This window comes from Solanum stenotomum, chromosome 9, assembly GCF_019186545.1.
Source record: "Solanum stenotomum isolate F172 chromosome 9, ASM1918654v1, whole genome shotgun sequence".
NCBI lineage: Eukaryota > Viridiplantae > Streptophyta > Magnoliopsida > Solanales > Solanaceae > Solanum > Solanum stenotomum.
In genome coordinates, this window is record NC_064290.1 from 47,651,520 (window position 1) to 47,677,431 (window position 25,912).

At 33.7% G+C, this 25,912-nt stretch overlaps 1 protein-coding gene across 2 annotated transcripts; it reads left to right on the forward strand.

Moving 5' to 3' along the window:
- Positions 1 to 6,563: 6,563 nt before the first annotated feature.
- On the forward strand, positions 6,564 to 25,529 carry LOC125875472 (calcium-transporting ATPase 8, plasma membrane-type). 2 transcript variants are annotated; one of them, XM_049556423.1, is made up of 33 exons: positions 6,564 to 6,582; positions 6,933 to 7,173; positions 8,958 to 9,074; positions 9,167 to 9,206; positions 10,082 to 10,445; positions 10,557 to 10,646; positions 11,397 to 11,466; positions 12,790 to 12,860; positions 12,974 to 13,057; positions 13,143 to 13,220; positions 13,296 to 13,367; positions 13,638 to 13,721; positions 13,802 to 13,884; positions 13,970 to 14,078; positions 14,154 to 14,209; positions 14,435 to 14,477; positions 14,548 to 14,631; positions 14,830 to 14,967; positions 16,069 to 16,134; positions 16,211 to 16,309; positions 17,101 to 17,208; positions 18,304 to 18,471; positions 19,601 to 19,660; positions 20,781 to 20,945; positions 21,021 to 21,137; positions 21,531 to 21,629; positions 22,075 to 22,212; positions 22,330 to 22,430; positions 23,726 to 23,771; positions 23,862 to 23,996; positions 24,669 to 24,776; positions 24,856 to 24,947; positions 25,029 to 25,529. In XM_049556423.1, the coding sequence occupies exons 6-33, from the start codon at positions 10,602 to 10,604 to the stop codon at positions 25,135 to 25,137; spliced, it is 2,628 nt and encodes an 875-aa protein (XP_049412380.1). In that variant the 5' UTR covers positions 6,564 to 6,582; positions 6,933 to 7,173; positions 8,958 to 9,074; positions 9,167 to 9,206; positions 10,082 to 10,445; positions 10,557 to 10,601; the 3' UTR covers positions 25,138 to 25,529. The 2 variants fall into 2 exon arrangements, with proteins under 2 accessions (XP_049412380.1, XP_049412381.1); XM_049556424.1 differs by lacking the exon at positions 6,564 to 6,582 and having other exon boundaries at positions 6,720 to 7,173; positions 10,082 to 10,206; positions 10,314 to 10,445.
- The last annotated feature ends 383 nt before the right edge of the window (positions 25,530 to 25,912 follow it).

A 25,912-nucleotide genomic window follows, 5' to 3' on the forward strand; every position in this document is an offset into this window, starting at 1 on the left:
TTATTAAGTAAAATGGAATCAACGTGGATTAATTATGATATAATAATTGAGAATTAAGATTCTTTTATTGTAGATTAGAGATTTTGAATTAGAGTCATAATTATAAAAAAAATCTAATGAAATCCATTTTTCAACCTTCGGAGAAACTCTCGTCATTTTCTTTAATGCCACAAATTCATAATATTAATAATTGAATATGAAAAATATTTATCATTTTATCTTTTTAATGATTAAAATTTATATTTTTAAATTCGAAGATAAAGAATATTTATCATCCGAACAACTTCGCTTTCTTCTTTACTTGATTTTTAGTGCAATATTTAGTCATCCCAAAGCTTTGTAAATTTGATGTGCTGGCTTTCATACCCATGACAGACGCTAAACGTGTAAAACTGCTACTTTTGACTCATCACTCATCATAATATCTAGTCATTCACACGTTGCAGTAGGTGGAAAAAGAAAAGTAAACTCAATGTTAAGAAAGATAAAAATATTATGATAAAACAATATAATAGATATAATAAAGTATTTAAAAAAGAAATAGTAACAGAAATCAACGGAAAATAACCTACACAAGTTTATGACTATTAAGTACTAATGAGTATGACATGATTCACATAATTTAAACTTGTATAAATTTTAAAATAACTCTTAAATAATATAATATAATATTTCATCTGTTTAAAAAAAAAATGACATATTTTTCTTTTTAGTCTGCTCAAAAAAGAATGACCTCTTTCTTTTTTTGGTCACAAGATTAAATGACAATTTTATACACTGAACAAAACTTTAATTTAGAACCATATGATTCAAAAGTCTTCTTTATTTTCTTAAACTCCGTGTCAAGTTAAACTAAACAACTCTTTTTCAAACAGATGACGTAATAAATTTTAAAATCTAAATCCTTCTTTGTTATTTCATTCGCTTGAAATCATTAGCGGATCTACAATTTTAAGGTCGTGGGTACTTTGAAAGTGGCGGAGTCAAAAATATAAAAAAAGACATGTTAACAGTGAGATTCGAACTCAAGCTCAACAACACTAAAAGAACCTTAAGCACCCACCCAAGAACCAATGGACATGTCAGACCATTTGTTTATTGGGCTCTATGTTAATTTTATACAAATACCTCTTTATATATATATATATATATATATTGAGATAAAATTAATGAGTGCTTGAGCACCCGATAGACTCCACGTGGATCGGCCCATGCTTGAAATAAGGGACAAAATCACGTAGGATTGAACAAAGTTCAATCAAATTTTCTTTGGTGATTTTTTTTTCTTCTATTGGTACAAGATTAAAATTTGTATAATTTACTTAAATTTATAGTGTTAAGATCTAATTACTTTATTTTCTTACTCTTTTTTAAATTATAATTTTTTTAAAAAATTTATGAATTTCGGTTAATGCATTAGCAGACATCCGAATACATAAGTGAGAAATGTATCCAAAAAGGAAAAATGTATTAGAGATGGAATAGGACATTAGCAGACATCCAAATATATAGGGAGGGATGTATCAGAGAGGGGATGGTTGTATCTGACAGGGGGATAGAGATGTATCAGCGAAAGGAGAGTGATGTATTCGAGAGCGAATTTTTGATTTTTTTTTAAATGTAGGATATTTTAGAGACTATGATAAAATAAGATATGTGTTTAGGTATTTTTCCATAAAATTTCAACATTTTATATATTTACTTTTTCATATTTTAAAATAATAAATTAAATAAATAAAAATATGTTCAATTATCTTAACAACTTAATCCTTATAATGGGGCAATATATATATACAATTTTATCATACCTTGGCTGGATTGTCTCTTACTTTGGAATATATATTATCATGAGTTGTTTAATAGCTGTAAAAAATACATGTTCATTTTGTTATATTTAGATTTTTTAAAAATAATAATTTTCTCTAACTATTTTTATAAAACACTAAAAGTAAAAGTAAAAGGAGGGAGAATATAAATTTACTAATATTACAAAAGGGCCTGCATCTAGTGATTTCAGGATATAAACATTTGGCATTCTTAGAAATTCTTTTCTTTCTAATGAAGCATCACTAAAGAGGAACAAAACAATATTATAAAAAAAAAAAATACAGTATAAAGTAAGATATATTTATTAATTGTGTTAACAAAAGATATAAAAGGGTCATTGATGATTACTGTGGAAGTGAACAATTAATTTTCAAAGTTTCATTCTTCATCTCCTTTTGTGGAAAAAATGACAATGTTAGATTTGGTCAAATATTTAAAGTAATTTTTTTGAAATTTATATGATTGACTTGAAGAGTTGAAGCACATATTCATATATTTGTTTCAATCTATAATTTTGCAGCTTTATAATTTAGCAATTTTTGAAAGTTGAAGAAGAACAAGAGCAAGAAGAAGCAATTCTAAGAAGTGCCTTTTGCTTTTGTGGTACGTACTTAATCAAATGTTTCATTTCATTGTTTTAATAATTTGAGTGTCTAAGTTCATATATCAAACTATTTTAACGAAATATCTGTTATTTTTCATCGTATCATTGGTATCAAACAAGGGTGAGGGTAGTTAGGTTTTCTATGTTTTTTCACAACGTCGAATAAATTGGTAGCATACTTATTATCGTCTGAATAATGTTTATTATCTTTCATAATCATTAATATTAAATAAGGGTAAAATAAGCTAGATTTTTTATATTCTTCACAACGTCGAGTAAATTGGTATGATACATACCATAGTTCTCAGATTTTAGTTACAGAATTATACTGAATATATTATTGTTATTTAGCATAAATATCGAATAACTTTATTTGTTAAGATATGAACGGAGTTTGATTTTCTTTTTTCTTGGGTTAATAGTTGTATGTAGATGAATATTTTAAATTAGAAAAACAAAAATGAAACATAGATTTCACAGAATTTTCAAAATTACATTAATAGTATGTGGTCATGATGGAGAATGCTATGTATATTTGGTTTTATTCTCCACTATAATATAATATAATATAATGTCACCCCATCAGATTATTTAAAAGATAATTGAAAATAATTTAATCTAATAAGAACATTGATTGATAATTACGCTAATGATATAAAAAAATATTATCTATTACTTATATATATATATATATATATATAGTAAAGGTATGGTCGATAGAAATAAAATAATTTGTTGTTTGATTTTTTTTAATCGTGCATGTTAATTTCGCGTAGGTTTTAGTAGTTACTTATAAATAAATGGTTTTATTATTGTTTTAATATTAAATTTAAAGTTTTGTTTTCCTCAAGAGTGAGGATACTTGATAAATACGCCTCTAGTGGCATTTGTCAAGAATATTCTCAAAATAAATTAGTATACGTGAAATTCGTAATGACATTTATCGACCATTCTTAGTTAATTTATCGTTAAATAATTCACATCTAATTGAATTTTCATAGAATTCGTTCTTAATTTATAACTAGATAAGATTAACTTGTTGACTAGTGGATGTTTATTTGAGAGTTTCTACTAATATATAATCACAAACATTTATTTATAAAGACAATATAGATAATTGCAATTTATTAATGTGATGCCTTATTATTGCTATTCATACTTTACTTATTAGGTATGATTTACTCATTTGGTAAAATTATAAAAATAGAAAGCTTTTGATATTTTCCACAAATTATTATAAGACTTTTATATTTATAAGAAAAAATATACAAATTTAAGAAATTCAAATTTCATATTCAAATAAAATTTAAATTATAAATCGTTGATTTGAAGTTATGTTCAACATGACATAAGAAAAAACTAACAATAACTATTCAATATAATTCTACGAATGAAATTTGACAACAGTCAAATATATGTCCATTTTTTTTTTAGATAGAATAAAAATATTATTTTTGATAGATCTCGATTTATAAATAAATAGAAAAAGACTCAAATCATCTCAACAACTACAAAATGCCACCTAATCATCACACAACATAAACAAATAATACTGTTGAAGAAATAATTAGATACGCCTTTTTTTAGGTTGTCATTTTCAGTTAATTAACTTAATTAATTTATCTACACAACTAATAATAAAATATAAATATATATAATTCCTCTTCTAGACACGTAGTTAACCCCCTAAAAATGGGAAATTAACATTTAAATAAAAAACTTATATATATTAATTAAAGTCATATTCATGTGGGGGACAAAATAGGTCCTTTATATTTTTGGGTTTCTGCATGTGACCCATCTGTTCTATGGACAAATTAAATTTATACATAGTCGTTACACATCACTATTCCTTTTATGGGTCAGTCTATTTTGATATAGTCATTTAATTTAAAAAAGCGAACATAAATTAAATAATAATATTAAATTAATTGAATCAGTAAATATCAAATTAAAAAAAGAAAGAAAGTTATATTAGTCACGGCATTTTCGTTTTATTTAACTTTAATAAAAAGTGTCTTTATGTTTTTATACTATAGTTTTTTTTAATAATGTGAATGAGTAGTTAGTTCCTTAAAGATTGGGATACCACGTAGTCTTCAACGTGCCTCCATTTTAGGACTTCCTTCCACATACAAAAAAGCAAATGACGCGTTTTTTTTCTTTTCTAAAAAGAAAAATAGATTTTATTCTCACAGGAAAATTTTAATAGCTCAGCTGATTGAGCTAAATTTTCATTTTGTTAGTAAGGATTTGATTTTCTACGTTGTAATTCCCTTCCCTTATCCCATACAACAAAAGAAATTATATTTTAAGCTAATAGGGGACGAAATTATAAGGTGATAAAATCCTCATTAAAGTGAAATTGTTAAATTTTAAGCTATATTTTTTTAAAAATCAATATTTAATCGTGAAAATTAGTTCAATTTGGATTCTTAATTTTAAAAATAGCTTATAAAATATTTTTTCAACTCTATTTTCATAAGAAAATTCAAATAGTAGAATATTTTTTCTTCTTACACAAAAAATATAATTAAAATACACTTTTGCCTTTATTTTAGTTTTTTTTTTAAAAATTCGAATAAAATAAAAAATATTTGATTTCTGTGGCCCGCGTTGGTAATTCAGTACAAGTGAAGTTCCTCGTGTTCTTCTTTTAAGACTCCAAACAGATATACATGGCCCACCTTCACATAATTATTTATTTCTTTATTTATTATTATTATTGTTTTCCTTAGCTTAAAAAATTAATCCACTTTTTGGGGATTATTTATTACTTATAACTCACGCAATTTATTTAACCAATGAATGGAATTTACTTACCTAGTACGTATGATTACGGGAAATGAAAATAAAAATAACTATAGTATTCGTCTTTAATCATAAGTTTTGAATTTAAATTTTGTAAATTGAGTTTAATCAACTAAATTAATTAGAATTGTTTTACGCCAATTAAATTAGTTAAACATCAAAATGAATATTTATCGTGTAATTTTTTTTTTTTCAAAGTAATAATTGCAGTGGCGTCGCATTTAAATTTGCAACTATAGAGATTAATTAATGGGATAAAGAAATTATAGGGCAGGAGGGTTAGGGTAGGTTAACTAATTGATGGTTTAATTAATTGATTCTTCTCCTAAAAAAAGATGCACCTATTACGTGAATTTTTTTTTTCTTTTTTTGTGGTTAGCAATAATATTTAGTAAAAGTACAGTCTAAATAGGGTAGAGTATATACAAATTTTATCATAATTTTATGGTGGTGGAGAGGCTGCTCCAAAAGATCCTCAACTCAAATAAATCAAATCCACCCTTAGCTCAAATACATCAAACCCAAGTAAAAAAAAAAAAGAAAAAAACAATAAAGAAAACACATATTCGATATTTTTTTGACTTACATCTACCTCTTTGTGTACTCTTCTGCAACCAATCTCTCGCACCTCCTCTTCACATAATTAGAAATAAAATACTTTACGAATTATTTCTCAATAAATACTTTCTTTATCATATTAATTCATTATTTCAACAATAAATTTGAAATACATATTAAAAAAAAAAGAATTTCAAGTTTTTATTCACAATATTTTAACTATATTTTCATATTTAAATAAACACAATTTTAACTTTTCAATATCTTATTTTCAACTTAACTTCAAATATCCATTTTTATTTTATTTATCAATAAAAATTATCAAACACCTACTAAAATCAACAAGAATTACAGTACAATGAATATAATTCCTTAACCCTCAAATAATAATTTCAAAATTCTACAACTTGACTTCAAAATCTATAGCTAAATTAAAGCTAGAAAATCTCTAGAACTTTGAATACGAAACACAAAATCTTGTAAGGGAGCGCTTCCTTTGCTAATAGCGAATCTGAATTAATTGAGATTTTAATTTGTTTTAAAAAGAAAATTATAAAATCTTACTCTATTTTTCGAAAATTAACTATTATGCTTTCTGATGTAGTAGTACCATAATATTTACACTGTCAAAATCATACAAAAAAGTATATAATAAAAAAAATTAAAATAGACGAAGTTTCCCAACACTTTCCTTAGCGTCTCGCAAGTTCGCCTTTTCTCTGTAGCATCTGCAACTATTTTCTCTCAAATCTCGCAAATTCTGTCGGTTTCTCCAATATCGGGTAAATTCTCCAGACTTACTTTTTTTTTTTCAAAAAAATTGGTTCAGTATAAAAAAATATCAAAAATTGAGGTTCAGTAAATGTTTATTTACAATGAATACAATAAAGTATAGTATATTATTATATATGTTTGTTTATCTGCACATAGTTCGAGTTGAAAATGGTGATTTTGGTTGAATATTGATAGTTTTTATGTTTTTTATTGGTATTGTAAATATGATAGTATTTGGTCGGTGTTGAAGGCGATAAACCCTAGTGAAAATTTGATTTTTTTTTTTATGAAATTGGGGTTTAATTTTTTTTAGATTTATATGTTTTGGGTTTGTTTTATGTTGTTTGAAATATTACAGAGAAAATCTGAGAAAAAAAAATTGTTGTCAAATCTGGTGTCATCTCTCCTGCGACAGTAGAGGAATTTTGGAAGTGGAAACGATGAGTGAAGAGAATGTGAAAGGGTCGCCGTATAGGCGGCATCAGAATGAGGATTTGGAAGCTGGAAGTAGTAGCAAGTCTATTGTTGATGATTGTGGAAGTCCTTTTGATATTCCAAGAACTAAGAGTGCACCTATTGATCGGTTGAAAAGGTGGAGGGTAAGTGTTTTTGATTTCGTATAATTATTGTTATTATTTTTGTATGTATGTTTTGAGTTTGGATATTTAATTGGATCATATTTTTTTTTGGTATTATGTGTTTTTTTTGGAGTGAAATCTTATTTAGGTATTCATTTTATTTCGCCGTTATGATTTCTTCCCTATGAATGTTTTGTACTGCTTTCCTTATTAATCAACATATTTTTTTCACCTTCATATTACCTTTTTGGTGAATACTTTGATTTGTTGGACTTGAGCCGATTCGGGAACAACCTCTCTACCCCTATGTGGGTAGGGGTAAGGATTGCGTACACTCTACTTTGCCCAGACTCACTTGTGGGATTACACTGGGTATGATGTTGTGTTCATTGGGCTTATTTTTACTTGTTTTATTTTTGCTGTAATGTTTTGTGATTTTTTGGATGCTCATGTGGGTGTTTATCCATTGATTTTTTCTTTTCCCCCTTTTATTTGGACTTGTGTTTTTGTTTGTGATGGGTTTAAGGATCCATGCTTTTGGCTTGTTCTTTGTTTACTGTGTTATTAGTTTTCGTATATTGTTTCTTTTATTAGGAGGATTGGGTGTTGGTTTTCTATTGGTCGAGTCGCTAGGGAGTTGTCGTGTTTAATAGGGGCTTAAATGAACCATGGAGAATGTAGTTTGCATAGGTCAAGATTTATGGGGAAATGGATTATAGTTTTTCATTTGGGTTAAATGTCGGTGAATTTTGAATTTGATACTGGCTTGTCATAAAAGGATAGGTGTCTCCAACTTCCATTCTTTCTATATTCAGTTTTTTCGTTCATATTTTTTTAAAAATATGACCTACTTGAATCACCCTGTTGACAATAGTTAAGGAATTGACTGGAGGGAGAAGTTTGAGATGGGATTGATCTTATTAATCATGTCACCGTTAGAGAGATTGATTTTCTGTCTTCCATCCTCATTTTTATGTTTGAGATTTTTCTGAATATAACATTTTTATTAGCCTATCATGAACGATTTAGTTTACATCTGACATAATGCACTGGAAAATTGGTCTTCGGATTCCAATCCTGTAAGTTAACTGATAAACATAAAAAAGGAAATCTAGCAATGAATTCGTTATATACCAAAACAAAGAAGTTTGGTTTGCAACCGTTGCCAAAACCCAAATGGTTATGGTATGGTCTTCATGACGGTTACACTGAATCCAAAATTTTATTATGAAGGGGATATAATGTGGAGTATTGACGGATAACAGAGGTAGCTCAAGTGGAAAGCACCTCCACCTCCAACCTTAAGGTTGTGGTTTCGAGTCACAAAGGGAGCAAATTACAATATCAATAAACAGATACAATGTGGAGTACTGAAGCTTTTCTGTTACCCAATGCAATGTGGCTATCCGTGTCCACTTTCTACATGATAGTTATGTTACTTCAAGGGTGATATATTCTTTATTGTAAAATGGATGGACACGACCACAGTGGTTGGACTGTAATAAAGCCTATCCCAAAATGACAATTATGCCCTCAGGAAGAGTATTAATTTCTTTTAATATAGTGGCAGAGAGCAGTTTGGTTCCTGGTTATGTGAGTCTTCCTTTATTATATTGTTTGTTGATGTGTTGGAGAAGTCGAGTGTGTTAGTATTCTTGTTTCTCTGCTAGTTTGACAATTGCTGCATGCGTGCCTTTTCCGTTTATAAGTTTAATTTATTTTAAAAAAAGCCTTTGCAAACTGTGATTCTTCCTCTGGTTTAGGACGGGTATAAACTTTTGCTGACCTGAGTTATCTTTTCTCAGCAAGCTGCACTTGTCCTCAATGCTTCTCGTCGATTTCGATATACCTTGGACTTAAAAAAGGAAGAAGAAAGAAAGCAATTGATTGCTAAGATAAGAACCCATGCACAAGTCATTCGGGTAAATATTACTCTCGAATATTTCACATTACCCTACAGTGCATTAAATGGAAGTAAATATTCTTTGTTCCTTCTTTCTTTGCATTGAATCAGGCGGCAGTTCTTTTTCAAGAAGCAGGGAAAGCAGTCAATGGTAAACACTTCCTGATGCTACTTTAAGTCATTGAGTGAAACCTATGTTGTGACAGCTCTTAACTGTTTAGCCTAAAAAAATCGTATCCATATCTAAATACTGGAATACTGAAGTATGTGAGAGAAAGTGGGTAATAACTAAAAATAACTCGTGGTTTTTTGTTTGTTACATCACTTGAACCAATATATTGGAAGTTTATGTTCTCCCTTTCCCTGTTTGGAATGCTAATCAGCTTTTTCTGGTGGAGGGAATTAATTTGTAATATCTAGTCTTTTAAGTTGGTGTGGTAGCCGGCTGAAGGTGGCGACAGATGTCCGTCAGATACCTTTCAAATTTGCTTTATGGTTAAATGAAATAGTTCAAGAAGGCGAAGCGCAGTTCTGGTTTATTTATTTGGTGCAAATCACAAATACAGAAGCAGATTTAATTACTGACGGGTAGTTGTTGCAAAGAATTTATCACAGAATGTAGGACAATAGTCCAATGAAGTTGGACCTTTTTTCCGTAGTTACTTTTTAACTGCAACAGTTACATCTTTGCTGATAATTTATGCTGGAGGTATCAGTGAGTTTGTTTTGTGTTTAAAGGGGAGTCTTAACCATTAGGCTTTTCCATTTTAGTTTTGAATTATGTTACTCAGACTCTCCAAAAATGTTTTCGCGCCCGTGTCGATTCTCCACAAATGCACTACTTTTGGAGGATCCGACACCCCCCATGGGCATCTTTGAAGGAGTTCGAGCAACATAGTTTGAAAGGTTTTCTATTGGTGAACCTTTGAGCCTAGATGTTCTAGTCGTATTTTCAAATGGTAGAATTTTTTGTATGTCACATGTTTTGGTGTAGTACTATTTTGTCTTACATTTTTTATGTTTTAGGGGATGGGTCTCTTAAAATGTTGCCTCCAACTACTCCCTCTCTTGGCGAGTTTGATATCAGCCAGGAGGAGCTGACCTTTATGTCTAGAGAGCATGATGTTATTGCTTTGCAGCACTGTGGAGGGGCAAGTTCACCTATAAAACCCTTAATTTTTTTCTTTTAGTCATATGAGTGCTTGGTGAAGTAAAAGTCTATCTTTGCTATTTCTATTGCGCAATGGTGTAACCTCAGGTTAAAGGGGTGTCAGAGAAGTTGAAAACAAATTTAGATAAGGGAATTGATGGAGATGAAGTAGATCTGCTGAAGCGAAAGAATGCATATGGATCCAACACATATCCTCGGAAGAAAGGAAGGAGTTTCTGGGTATGTGTTACAGTTATTACATCATTTAATACCGTGATTTACTGTTGAGAATAAATGTCACATTATTTATCATCAAACATATTTACCCTTTTCGTGTGTTCTCCGCTGTAGAGGTTTGTTTGGGAAGCTTGCTGTGATACAACCCTGATAATTTTGATGGTAGCCGCAGCTGCATCATTGGCGCTGGGCATAAAGACTGAGGTTTGCTGAACACATGCTAACTTCTGGTCACCATTTTAGGATATAAAATTCTGCATTGCAAAACTATTTATTGAAATTTCAGTAGAAAGAGTTTCTGTTCTGTCTTTCTTTATTGATATTGAGTGGAAATATATATTTTGAAGACACACAACTGCGGCCGGGGGTGAGAATGGCAGTCTTAATAGATCTTGAAAAACACATTTGTGTTAATAGAATCTCCTGTGTTCATCATACCTATCAGTAAAAGCTCTCAAGTTTTTTTTCTTTTATGGGACTTTCACATATGCAAAGTACTCCCTCTGTTCATTTTTACTTGTCCACTATTCCCAAAATAGATTTTCACTTTTACTTGTCCACTTTTTACATATAAAAAAGGACAATTATTTTTTTCCATGTCTTACCCTTAGCATTAATTACTTATTCTCCAAATCATTTTTCAAGACTTAATACTAAACATCAATCACTAGCGGAAGTGTGGTAAAATAGCCATGTCAATTATTGTTTTCTTAATGGATGTGCCTAGTTCAAACGTGACAAGTATAAGTGAACGGAGGGAGCATATAACTATACATAGAGAATAATGCACCAATATCCATCAATTTGTTGCCGTGAACATCTTTATTCTTTTTTCCCAACATTCTTTTGGGCCTATTACGTCTTGACTTTTCCAGTATGTTTCATCTTCAAACAAGTATTTAATATCTGCTTGCGAGTCTCTCCTCGTGCTCTAATTTATGCTTTCTCCGTTAGGGTATAAAAGAAGGATGGTATGATGGAGGAAGCATTGCCTTGGCAGTGATTATTGTCATAGTTGTGACAGGTACAATGATTTCTGTAGCGATTTTATTTCAATAGAGCTCTTGATGTTGAACTTGTGTTTAGTTTGGCTAGTATGAAGCAATGTGTAATGGTCACTCAATTCTCAACACTGGACAAGTTATCAAAAACATGGGTTCGTAATTTATTGCCTGTTTGGCCACTTATACTGGGAAGTACTTTTCAAAAAAGTACTTTTGTAGATAGCAGTTTGTGTTTTGACTAATCTATTTCAAAAGCACTTTTGCCAAAATATTAGAGCAGTAACATGTGCTTTTGGAGAAGAGCTACGTCATTTAGCTTCTGAAAAACAACTTCTTCTGCTGCTACTCAAAAACATTTATTTTGTTTCTAAAAGCTTTGACCAAACATATCAAATTCTCTAAAATAAGCACTTTTAACTTCCTAGAAGCCAAACAGGCTATTCGATTGCTCTAGTTGATAGACTTCGAATTTCATGTCAAACGTTAGAACTACAAGGTTAGTTGAAATTTGATTCAAAATGGGGAAGACTCGGGCTGATTAGGTTAGTTGGTATTTTGAATATAAAAGGGGAAAGATTGAGAGGTTGATCGATAATTATACTGATAATCGTAATTTGGCATACTCAATCGTACCTGGAGGCTTTTTACATAGTAGAGTCCAATTAGGAGTCATTTGGTATGTCAGATGGGATATGGTGAGATCACTACTTTGCACACTATACTAGAAATGATGTATAAGAGAGACGAGAGTTACGTGGTACCTTTAGACTCGAGCTCTGGATGAATATCCTGCACTGGGGTAAACATTTCATGCATAATTTCATATCTCCCTCCAAGTTTCGGAAGCTTGATTTCTTCTCTTAGCAACCAATGCTTTTACAAATATTAACAGTTCCAGTATCTGTTTTTTTCAATTAGGTTTATCTTAGGTACTATGTCCAATTTGCAATCAACTTATAGGGTAAAAGACAACTCTATGCTCAGTGCCGATGCCAAATTACTTAAAGCATTGTCATGGAATCTTGTAATAAGGATGCAGATGTTGTCAAATCTGTGATTTCTGCCTAGTTAGACGAATAAATTGTACAAGAAATTATGGAAGGAAAATGAATTCGGAGCAAATCTTGCATGCTCTTGATTAGTAGTTTCAGTTACAACGTCATATTAACTGATTAAAAAGATATCCAGTTCTAATATGCATTTACTCGTCTATATTTATTTATACAAGCCATTGCACAGAAACTATTTTAGCATTTGGATTATATCTAACAAATGAATAAAGCCTTAAAGTTCATTTGTGCTCTCCTGTTGGTAACTCACAAGTCCCCGGTATGCATTTGCAGCTGTTAGTGACTATAAGCAATCACTTCAATTCCAAAATCTTAATGAAGAGAAGCAGAACATACAAATTGAGGTTTGTCTTCTACTGTTTCCTGGTATTGCTTATGGCAATCTCTGTTTTTTGTCCTTCCCTTCCATACCTTTTTATTTTTGTTTTAACATTCTGAGGGAGTCTAATCTTAACAGGTCGTTAGAGGTGGGCGAAGAATTCCTGTTTCAATATTTGATGTAGTTGTTGGTGATGTTGTACCTCTGAAAATAGGTGACCAGGTCAGTTTCCCTCTCTTCTTCCTTTATTTTATGTTGTAAGTATGACATCTTTTCTATGAACCTCTTTTCTCTACATTGATTGCAGGTACCTGCAGATGGAATATTAATCTCGGGTCAATCTCTTGCACTTGATGAATCAAGCATGACAGGAGAGAGCAAGATTGTGAGTGTTTCTAGTAATCTCTTAGGTTACACGGCTGCAATTTCCTTGTTAACTGGTATTACTTTTGTTATCCAGGTTCGCAAGGATTCTAAATCTCCTTTCCTAATGTCTGGATGCAAAGTAGCTGATGGATATGGAATGATGCTGGTATGCTCTGCATGATGTCTCTCTGTTTGAAGAGCCTACTTTAGTCGTTTCCTGTTAAACTTTAATTTCAGATATTCAAATGGCTTTAGAGATCCCCGATTTGCTGTGAAAGACATGGTTAAATAAGCAAACCATTGGAATTAGGGTCCGAATTGAGATGAATGGTTCAAGGAGTTCATATAGTTTACCCAAACTTTTTTTGAGACCGAGGCATGCTTGATTTATTGATTGATTTGCAAATGATTTTATACACGTCATGTTCATTTCCAGGTGGTAGGTGTTGGAATAAACACAGAATGGGGATTGCTGATGGCAAGCATTACAGAGGATAATGGAGAGGAAACACCATTGCAGGTTATTTGAGTGTGAGATGTTATGATTCTGCTGAAAGATTTACATTCATAAATTCAATTTGTTTGCGTATTTCATTTTAGGTCCGTCTGAATGGGGTGGCAACCTTCATTGGCATAGTTGGGCTCACTGTAGCTTTACTTGTTCTGATTGTCCTAATGATCAGGTAGTGGCAGAATTTAATTGATGCTGTTTATCCTTCACTTTACCTCTACTGCTCCAGGAGTCTTAGTTTAAGAATGTATGTACAGATTCTTTACTGGTCATACTTATAAGCCAGACGGATCTCCTCAATTCACAGCTGGGAAAACAAAAGTTGGCAAGGCTGTAGATGGAGCTATAAAAATATTCACTATTGCTGTATGTGTATTTTTTATAATGACCTTTATGTTCTCTAATTGTCTGTCATCTCACCAGTGACCTGTGGAAATGTAGGTTACAATTGTGGTTGTGGCAGTGCCTGAAGGGCTTCCTTTGGCAGTTACTCTAACGTAAGTTTGGTCTTTCAGTTCTTGCCTATCTTTTAGATTCCTTGGTTGTTAAAGACAAGTTTGAGTATGGTTGTGAAGGTCATGTGTATTGCTGGAGATCTCCAAGTGATTGATTAGTTTGGTCCTTCTGTTCTTCATCAACTTGCGTTACTATTGGACTTTGTATCAATATGATTCTCTGTTACACAACTGGTATTTTGAATTTGTCTCTGACTTGTCTTGCAGGCTTGCCTATTCTATGAGGAAAATGATGGCAGATAAGGCTTTGGTAGGAGCAGTCATCTTTCTCTGATTTCTTTTCTCAAGATTTCTGTGTTCTAAACAATATTTAACTGCAGGTGAGAAGGCTTTCTGCTTGTGAGACTATGGGCTCTGCAACTACAATTTGCAGTGATAAAACTGGCACCTTGACTTTGAATCAGGTTGAATATTTTAAAATCGTCTTGTATTTTGCTTTTCCCGCTTCCTCTTTTCATTCCCCTTGGTTTTGGATGGGTTTAGTGTTGATGTTGTGGATGAAGAGCCAATTTATACTGTATACAACCTTGCTTTACGATGCTGCCTAGCTTCAATTCTGACCCCCCACCCACCCACCCACCCCCACACCTTTTTTTTTGTAGATGACTGTGGTTGAGGCCTACATCTCTGGTAAAAAGATTGATCCACCTGATGATAGATCTGAAGTGCCCCCGACTGTGTTGTCTCTGCTTCATGAAGGGGTGGGACTGAATACAACTGGCAGCGTTTTTGTACCACAGGCAAGTCAATAAAAAATTGTTTGCTTTGTCTAGTTGGAGCCTTTATGTGATTTCTATCCTTTTTATTAGAAGTTGATATAATTTGGGTAATAAGATGTTTTAGTGGCAATGCTCTAATTTATATGACATTGTTTTTTGATTATTCTTTCATTCCTTTTTAGTTTTTGGCGTAACAGTTGCTGCTCCCAGCTGATGGTCTCAGTTAGTAGAAATGTTTTTTGAATGGGTGTTTATTTGTTCGTACTTTGAAAAACTGACACTTTTGGTAAAGTAAAATCAAGGTACACCAACACCTGTCTTGTGCTTCTTGATTATGATGAATGGAGAAGAGTTCTTGGTTGCACTTGTTCCTTGACAATACGATGTTGACACATACTATATATGTTTGAGGAATTATTGATGTTTGCAGTGATCTATTAACTCTGAATGGTTGTTAATCTGCTATTCCATTACTATTGCGGAAAGTGTTTTCTTTGCTTATATTGATAGCTTTTCCACATTTTATAAGGTGGTTGATATTTTTGAGCTGTATGTTGGCGTTGTCCTTGTGGTCCGGCTAGAAGTGGTGTTGGCAAGTTTTGACATGAACCTGTTGCCTTGAAATATAGTGTTTCAATTAGTGGAAGCTTACTTGCAAAGTTGACAGGGATTCACACTAGGTTTTTTTAGATAGTAAGAGGAAAATGAACTGCTGTATGAATGGAAATTATCAATGGTTGAATAAAATGGTGGTTTATCGAATAGTTCAATAAAATGGAGGCTTAGGTACTGTTTTCTTCAGATAGAATCCTTTTGGTGGGGGTGAGATACTGCTTGATATGTTTGTCCAACATGGTTCCATAGGGCCTGCGCTGGTGATGCTTGTGTATAAATATTGTACTTATCAAAGAAAAGAACAGATTGTTTTGAGAGTGATTTCTCTAATTAAACAAGTGCTGAAGCACCTCAGAGTCCTTTGGTTCCTTATGGTGTGAGTTCGTGTTAATAAGTTAAGGGGTGGTCTTGCCTGTTTTACTTTTTCACTTTGTGAGGATTACATTCTGCATTTAGATACAGAACATACTGCAATCGAAAATCATGTGCTTCCTCATTTTCTGATAGGGTGGTGCTGCTGTCGAGATTTCTGGATCGCCGACAGAGAAAGCTATCCTCCAATGGGGTCTCAATGTAATTACGCTATGCTTTATGCTTATAGTAATTGATCCCTGAATTCTCTGAAGTAAACTGGTATTTTCTTCTATAGCTAGGGATGAATTTTGATGCAGTACGATCAGAGGCATCTATAATCCATGCTTTCCCATTCAACTCAGAGAAAAAAAGAGGTGGCGTTGCTGTGAAGCTGGTAATGCAATGCTCAATTCTGAAGCTTATTTTCTTATCATATAATAGGACTTATTTTTAGCTATGTTGCTCCGACTCCCAAAATATGTTGCCATACCCGTGTCCAATCTTCCAAAGAATACACCACTTTTGGAGGATTCGACACACACCGGAAGGCATTTTTGGAAGTCCGAGCAACATAGATTTTTAGTGTGATTATACCTTTTACTTGAGGACTTCACAGGTAAGCAAACTAAGAGAAAAGTGACATACGATTCCCATTTGATCCTTACTTCTGAATAGTAGCCATGTGCTGTTTCTTTTCTTCCAATTTTCTTTCTCTAACCAGTTCGTGAAGAGCAATCTCCGCATCATCTTGAAGAGTCAGGCTTATAATGTAAAAGTTGTTTATGCTTCGAGCTTTAATCATTCTGGAACTTGACTCGCTGGATCTTTTTCCTACTTGATGGCTAGCTAAAGACCAAAAGTTGCTTAGGCGATGTTCAGAAATCTATTATTTGGCATCCAGATGACTCGAACAAAAACATTTGCTTCTATGTCCATCTCCTTACTTGTCAAAAAAAAAGTCCCACCTCTTCTATGGATGCTATAAGATTTTCTCATGATAGGGAAAATATCTGAAGCTATCTGGAAGGTCTGGATGTTGTAAATTAGATCTTAGAGATTTCTGATCATGGAAAAACCACCTTATAAAATATGATTTGTATCTGGATGATGCCTCAGGTGATACCAATGCTGTGTTTCTTGATTTGACATGTGGTGACCCTTCATGTTTGGTTTGCTGTTTTGCAGGATTCTGAGGTTCACTTGCACTGGAAAGGAGCTGCTGAAATTGTTCTCTCTTGTTGTACAAGTTTCATTGATGAGAATGGGTCGGTAGTTCCTCTGGGCGATGATAAGGTTTGTGGAAATGTTTGTCTTATCAAGCAGTTGATCTGTTTAAAAACTAAAAACTAATCAATCACTAGCATTTTATCCTATTTTAAAAGGGTGATGTTCTCTTTCTCATTTTGAGGAATATTGGTCAATTATCACTCGTGGAAAATTGTCATATGAACCACTGCATCTGAAATGGGCGCTTTAAGAGATAAAAGAATGCCAAAGTTGAATGGTCTCTTCCATGAAATTTTACTATCTGCTGTAACTTTCTTCAATATAGATGTGAGTGATTTCTGCATGTTGTTTTTTGCAGGAGACTGCATAATTTTACCGATTCAAAATGATTTGGCATTATTTTATAAACTAGTAAAATTATCCGCGCTTCGCGTGGAAATTTAATAACACGAAGTTTATAAAATAATACTTAAAACCTATCAGGCATTAAAGCTAAAACACTATATTATCTTACATACAAGATTACGTAGTAACAAACATTAATAATGTAAAGGAAAATGAAAATTATTACATATTATCATTTATCCTTAATAACATAAGCATGAATTAATGATTGTAAAAATACATATCAGGATCTGTAACATAAGCAGTGGTGTCAGTGAGCCACTCAACATGAGTAAAGTACACAAATATTAAATTGTGAAGAAGAAGACGAAGTAGTTCAGAATTTTCGTTGTTGTAAAATGAGAGGAAATCCCTCTATTTATAGACAACAAAGGGTACTGTGAACAACTGTTTATTGTGCCTTATCGAAAATGTTACAACTGTTTGGATAAGTTGCAACCCTTCGGAAAGGTCACAACCTTTCATAAAAGTCATAACTTTTCATAAAAGCCGCAACTCTTCGTTAAAGTCGCAACTTTTCATAAAAGTCGCAATTTTTCATTGAAGTCACAACTCTTCATAAAAGTCGCAACTCTTCATAAAAGTCACAAATTTTCATGAAAAGGAAAGGCAAGTTTTGGGAATAAATAAATTAAAAGGGAATTCTGATTTGTGGTGGCGCCATGTAGGCGGGCATAAGGTTCTCTTTTATATATATATATATATGATATGATTTTTGGCTTTAATTCTGAGTATAAGTTCATTTACGGTCCACAGATGTCATTTTTCAAGGAAGCAATTGGCAACATGGCTGCTTCGAGTTTGAGATGTGTTGCTATTGCATACCGGCCATATGAGGTGGAAAAAGTACCTACTGAGGAAGAAATAGATCACTGGGAAATACCTGAGGGTGACCTAATATTGCTTGCAATTGTTGGCATTAAGGTACTCGTAAAATCTTCCGCCCCCTTATTTATATGTCGACATCTTTTTCTCTTCTATGCTCCAAGGGAAACTTTTCTGCAGCACACAGATGGAAATGTTACGGATCTTGCAAGTTATTGAATTATTTTGGTTGTCTGTTTAAAGGGTGTAAATTTTTGAGCCAAGTCAAAACCAAGCTGAGATCTTTATGAGCCATCTTGAACTGATCCTTGTCCGAACTGTTTTTTGTGTTTGGCTGACTGAAAATTGAGGCTTGAGCTTATACAATGGGGATGATTTATGAACTTGAGATTGTGTGCGGAAGGCTGACCTAGGGTGGCAAACAGATAAAACAACTTTGGAAGTTGACTATCAAGACTGCAACAGAAATCCTAATTTTCAGTTTGGCTTTATCTTACCTGGAAAAACTTTTTCGCCATAAATAGTATGTCTATGAATGCAAATCCCAAAGGTCGCGGTTGGAGATGATAGATCAAAGTTTTGTTGACATTGATTTCATGAGATCTTCCAAATTAATCTATGTTTTCCAGCTGCAATGCACAATAGTATGAGAGTCAATGGTGGTTACTCTTTGGGGAGTGAAACCTATAGCTATGCTATGGAGCAACAGTGGTGGTGCAAAAGGAGGTGTAAACAATCTAATGCAGAAAAGCTAAAGCAATCAGGTGCAGAACCACAACTATGGGGAAGTTGAGTGGTGAGCAAGTAGCGGTGACTTGGAGGAAGTAGCAGTGGTGGCTAGGAAGTTTGAGAATGGAGAGAGAGATAGGAGGAGGGGTGGTTAGGGCCACCGGACAAGCACTAGTGTTTCCTCTTTAAATATTTGTAATGCACAACATCAGAAAAGTGAATAAAAGCAAGCTTGCCTTCTGATGAGTCTTTTGACCTAGCTCAACCTTAAAAGAAATAAGCCTAACAAAGTGGCAGCTTTATCTTTTAGCCTGGATAATTCTAGGAACTGGGTGCTCAGTTTTTCTACTTACTGTGTCATAGCCTTTTCTGCAGTTACAGTTCATTTGACTTCCTGCTATATCTACATTTCCTTTCCATTTTTAAGAATATATAATGCTTAAGTATCATTTCCTTTGTTCTTATCACATGTAATTAACTCTTTATATTTGTATTATAGGATCCATGCCGACCAGGCGTAAGAGATGCAGTTCAGTTATGTATTGATGCTGGCGTGAAGGTAATTAGAATAATGCATTTGCACTTAGTTTTTTGATTTGTCATGTATTCTGTTATTAGCTCAATGATGCTCGCATATCTGTTTTTACTGTAAAAATGGTTCTTCTATTCTAGTTTCTTTTGGTTTCTGTAGAAATTGTGTTCTATTTCCAAACATGGCATTTCACGGGTTTTGAGTGTTACATTGATGTGTTGGTGCTGTTAATTTATAGGAGAATCGTGAAGAAAGCCTTTGTGTTTTTATTTATAATGGGAATTTGCCTATTTGTGTATTTCTTATTAAGATAAAGTATCTTTTGTTGCTTCTATGTATATCTGTATTTTATTTTCTATTCTATTCACTGTCCTGCTTGTGTTTGTCAGTGGCATTTTGTTAAAGCAAGTCAGATTGTCAGTTTTCAATACAGTTAATCCAATGGAAGATACTTAAGAGTTAAATATAATGCAGTACTGGGTTTCTGGTGCCATAAAGAAACAATGTGGAAAGTTGCAAACTCCATGACTGAGTGGTAGTTCTTGGTAGGGAGTCTGTGATACTTGTATTTTGTAATGCATAAACATTGTTTCTTTTTGGTTTCATCGTAGTTGTGGTTTTGAACGGATAGTGTGATGCCTTGACAATAAAGAATTGAACTAGTGTTTCCTGTTATTGGTATACTTTCTTAGAGATCTTTTCAGATTCATGGGACTGAAACAAATTAGGCACCTCAGCTGCTTGTTAATTTGTGATTTTGTTGTAAAGTTCTTGTCTTGTGTCACCAGCCTGACTGTTCTAGGAGTGTATTATGGAATGTTTTTCCTTGACAAGCTGTGTTCCTCTTGCATGCATAGTGATTTCTGAAATGGTTGACGAATCCCTGAAAAGCTTCGAGTGTGGCCATACTTGTATATGCCTCTAATAAAAATGGTTCATTTGCTCATAGTGTAACCTATCCCTTTTCGTATTTGAACTTAGTAAGTCCCAGCATGGGGAGCTGTGTTATATGCTTGTAGTGTAGGATGTCCACCACTATAGGATGTACTGTTGTATTTGTCTCTTCCAAATCTTTTTAAATAATATTTAACTGCCATACCTTCCACAATATGTGATGGCATATAACTGTTTTCCGTCAAATTCACAGGTAAGGATGGTTACTGGTGACAACTTACAAACAGCAAGGGCAATAGCTTTGGAATGTGGGATACTTAGATCTGATGCTGATGCAACTGAACCAAATCTGATTGAAGGAAAGAGGTTTAGAGCTATGTCCGAGGAGGACAGAAAGAACGTGGCAGATAAAATATCGGTATGGAATGAAACTAGATTGTTTTTAGTCGTTCAACAAAGTTCTTCCTCACTTTAAATTCAACACCATGTCTAGGTTATGGGAAGATCGTCGCCCAATGATAAACTCTTGCTTGTTCAAGCACTAAGGAGCAATGGCCATGTTGTTGCTGTAACTGGAGATGGTACTAATGATGCTCCTGCATTACACGAGGTGCTCTTCTTGGCTGGTTGAGAAAATACTTGTGTGATTATAGAAAACATGAGGTCTACTAGGTGTATTTTTTCTTTCTGAATCATTTTATCCTGTTCGCTGTTCCTTCGGCCCGAGGATTTTCCTTCTGTTGCTATGTGGTAACTTGCCGGCCCTGTGATAGTTGAAGTCTCTGCTCTAGTTACTTATGGTGATATACACGCATAGGGCCTTGGGATGAATGTCTAAAATGCGTTGATCGTGGCTGGATACATCAGTTGCCACTTATCCGCAGTTCTGTTTTTTAATTCGTTGATCAAACTTTCTCTGTGATTCTTTCATGGGGTAGCAGTTTTACCTTCAAAATTAACCACCATATTTGCTAATAAGATTTCCTTCATTGCTGTCTTGTAGGCTGATATTGGTCTTGCTATGGGAATTGCTGGAACAGAAGTTGCCAAAGAAAGTTCAGATATCATTATACTGGATGACAATTTTGCTTCTGTTGTGAAGGTCAGTTTATCAAGGAAGTTATCAGGCTTTTTTCTACAGTAAAACTGTAAAAGATTAACTTGACTCTCATGTTTGACTAAACTGCTTTGAATGTATACCCAAGAGTCGTGTTTATATAGTTTGAACCTAAAACAAGATGCTGCTAAGGATAAGTTTATTGTGGGGCTTAGTCATCTCTTACTTTATGACAGAAGCGCTTAGTCATCTCTTACTTTATGAGAATTTTCCCTAAAGATTTTAGTACTACTGAGTTTCCGATTTCAGAATGCATGTTTTCTCTATGAAAATTTAAATTGCCTTCAGCAGTTCTGAAGTCTATCTATTTTAGCTGATATATTCTGCAAACCCATTTGTATCTTTTCTAGTTGCTTTGATTGAAGTTCTAAGATTTTCAAACCAGTTCACGGTATACTTATTTCTATTGTTCTTTCCTCGCCAAATGCAGGTTGTCCGATGGGGCAGATCTGTGTATGCTAACATCCAGAAATTCATCCAGTTTCAGCTCACTGTTAACGTTGCTGCTCTTATAATTAATGTTGTTGCTGCAGTTACTGCTGGTGATGTCCCATTGAATGCTGTTCAGGTTTTGTTTCTCTGCCCTTGTATCATCGATCAGTGTGATTAGAAAATGCACTCTAGTGTTCTACATTACATTACATTCTGATGTTGATCATTGACGTTTTCCCATTCACCTGTGCAGCTACTTTGGGTAAATCTTATTATGGACACCTTGGGGGCGCTTGCACTGGCCACAGAACCACCAACTGATCACCTTATGCGCCGAAATCCTGTTGGTCGAAGGTTAGTTTGTAGATTAATCTTCTGAAAAAAGTAACTTGCTTCAATATTTTAATTGCAAGGATATTGGGTTTGTGACGTCAAGTTACTTTAGCTTGACTCTATTACTTTATCTGCCTATTTATAGTATTACAGATGGGCTAGGTTTTTAAAGATAGCTAATCTGTCATGGGGCTCTGCACTTGGTTTCCTATTAGGAGGCCTTTATGCACGATGGTTTGTTAGAATTTCTTCTTTTGCATAAAGTGTTGGAAGTAGTTTTGTATTGAAGCTGTGAGATATCTAGAGCTTCAAGTACCCAATGACCTGTGAGTGATGTGACCTAGTGGCCTACCAGGTTACTTCATTAAAAAATGAAGTGGACTCAAGCCTTAGAGACTAGGGTTCAAACCGAACAAAGACAAAAAATGCTAGGTGGTTGCAGTGTTACCTGGTACCTCTGCTGGTGGGAGGTAAGAGATAGCAGTTATCCGGTGGAATAGTTGGGGTGCGCACAATCCGGCCTGCCCATCAATGTTATAATATAGTCGTTCTACTCTTCTCCATATTTTGTTATTGCACCATGCCTATTTAGATTTTGGATGCTGCCCATATATTAAATAGCATGACCTATTAAACATCTGGCCCTATGATGTGCTGAAATGAGTGAAAACCTCCCTAAAGGAAAACCATTCTTCCTTGCTAAAAAAAAGAAAGAAAAGGAAAACCATTCTTCTGTGCATTCTTGTTGCAGTGGGTTTAAACAATCTCACTACATTCTTAACATTCATGTGATTATAGTGTAAGCTGGATTCTATACATTTCCGACTCTTTCCACTTGTGTTACTAAATTGTAGGGACTTCTATAATTATCAAATACCTTCAGCCATTCATTTTAATGCTTTGGTACCTTTTTTGGATAACCGTGGTGGTCTGGCAAGCTTGCGCACTCCTCGACTAGTTCCACGGGATACATGCTACCTCCCACCAGCAACAATTACTTTGTCCACTAAGGCTAGGAGGGCAGAAGGGAAGAAATCACCTAGTGCTTTTGTCTCCGCTGGATTTTAACTTGAGACCTCATGATTCTCCTCCTACTTTAATTTTGACCATTAGGACACTTTATGCTTTGGTACTTTTGTACATCCATCTTGTATTAAACACATCTAGTGGTGAAACTATTTTGCAACTCCAGGCAATGATTTTCCAATTGGATCAACTCATTTTCAGCTTCTTTCTATATTACTAGCTGATGTTCCTATAGTTATAATGTTTCTCGGGCGCATCATCAATTGATTGTTTGTTTAATTCTATCTCAGGGAACCTCTAGTCACCAATATCATGTGGAGAAACCTATTAATACAGGTAAAATAAATTTAACAGCGATGTTCCCAGATGAGAAACATTTGTTCTATATTAGTTTTGAGGTTAATACTCCTGGTTGAACATCTGCAGGCTCTGTATCAAGTTTCAGTTCTCCTGGTCCTCAATTTCCGAGGTAAACAAATTCTGCATTTGGAGCATGAGACGAGTGCGCGGGCTATTGAAGTGAAGAACACCTTGATTTTCAACGCTTTTGTCTTCTGCCAGGTAAGAATATAACTGATATAAACTATCCTATGATTGGCTTTTGCACTCTCCATAATGTATTTTTCCTTCCATGAGAAAGATTATCTATTGTGGGTACTTGGTGCAAACTCAAGCATGTCTGCTGTCCCAGGATATTTTTCCTACTTATGCTTTTGGATTGTGGTTGTCCACTTTCTTAATTCTAATATGTTTGAAATACTTCTAAAACTTTAGCCTCCCCTTATAATTTTCCCCTTCATTCACCAATAAAAACATCAAAACATGTTCCATCTGTTTACACAACAGATTTTGAATAATTCATATTTTTTGACTCTTCCCTTATTGAATCATAAGTGGGCAACCAAATTTGGACGGACAGAGTATTTGATCTCTTCCCTTTTTAGGATGTTGGTTGTGTTTCCTGAGATGACTTGAAAATTAAATATGAGATATAACAATCTTCTTGGGCTTCCTCAACTACTCCTGCAGTCTTCCTTTTTCCTCTTCTTTTAGTTTGTTCAGGAGGTCTGTGTATGAGGTAAAAAGTCTGAAGCTAGTTTGTTTGGGGGTATGGGCGTATGTGATAAGTCTGAAACTGAATTCTTCATATTGCTCTCAACAAGTGAGCAACATAAATTCAGATATTTGCCTTCCTATCGAGATTTAATCCCTGCTAATGACTTAAAACCACAGGTTTTCAATGAATTCAATGCTCGGAAGCCAGATGAGATGAATGTGTTCAAAGGAGTCCTCAGAAACCGTCTATTTGTTTCAATTGTCGGCCTCACAGTGGTGCTTCAGGTATATACATCATCCCTATCCTTCTCTTTGGCACTGAACATCAACCTTTTTATAATAACAATATCTTTTTATTGCTTAGGTTATCATAATATTCTTCCTTGGAAAATTCACTTCAACTGTGAGACTGAGTTGGCAATTATGGCTAGTTTCAATCGTCATTGGAGTGATAAGGTCAGTCTGGTTTTATGCACTGCATTATAATTGATCTTTAATCTTTTCCGGTACTAAGTGAAGTTAGTTTTTGCTCAACAGCTGGCCCCTTGCTGTTCTTGGCAAGTTGATACCTGTCCCCGAGAAGCCATTTAGTGAATATTTTTCCGAGAAACTACTAAAACGAAGAAATCGACAGGAGTGTTCATAGACATCTACACACACAAACTTAACTAACCAAAAGTATGTCGTGCATTGTAAGAGTGGCGTTTCTTTTGCTGCTGTACAGTACAGGAATATACTGCTAACATTTCATTTTGTGGATGTAGTAGATCAGTATAACTATATTTCTTTAATATGCCTTTTTAAGTTTGGGGATGCAGTCAACCTTTTGCAGCAGATATTAGTTTTCCCGCGACTGTATTCTACTGTGATGTTCTGGTCTAGAAAGCCCTTTTGTGCTGTTCAATATAAGATGGAACTTCTTATCATAACCACCTTGCATTACTTCAAAATTTTCCATTTGTATGTGCACTTGATTATAACATTATTTTGCTTCTGCAATGAGAAGATGGACGGTGTTTTTCGCCATCTTTGACAGTACATTATAAATGATTCTTTCACGTGCTGCATTGACAAATAAATGAGTGGGGCGTGAATTCTCATATTCACTAAGATTAAAGAATGTTCTCTTTTTCTCAAGTTACCAACCAAAGTTTGGTACACAATATAGTTATTTTTATTTGTAATCTTTTGGCTTGGCAAAATTTGCAAACATATGTTTCTTTTAATACCCAATGACTACAAGGTTAGTAGGGATGGTATTGTGGCTTTATTTCTTCATTCTTTCATGTCGAGCTTTCAAAAGCCACTTGGGAGGGAGAATGAACAATTGAGCAAATCCTCAAAGCTTGTTACTTATAATACTTTTTAAAACTTAACATGTTACGATGGAAGTGATGAGGAATTAAACAAGTATAACATAA

Coding starts and splice junctions, on each gene's coding strand:
- LOC125875472 (XM_049556424.1), top strand. CDS start 7,015: ATGAGTGAAGAGAATGTGAAAGGGTCGCCGTATAGGCGGCATCAGAAT. Junction 9,075..9,166: donor CCCATGCACAAGTCATTCGG/GTAAATATTACT, acceptor GCATTGAATCAG/GCGGCAGTTCTTTTTCAAGA. Junction 20,946..21,020: donor ACGTGGCAGATAAAATATCG/GTATGGAATGAA, acceptor CACCATGTCTAG/GTTATGGGAAGATCGTCGCC.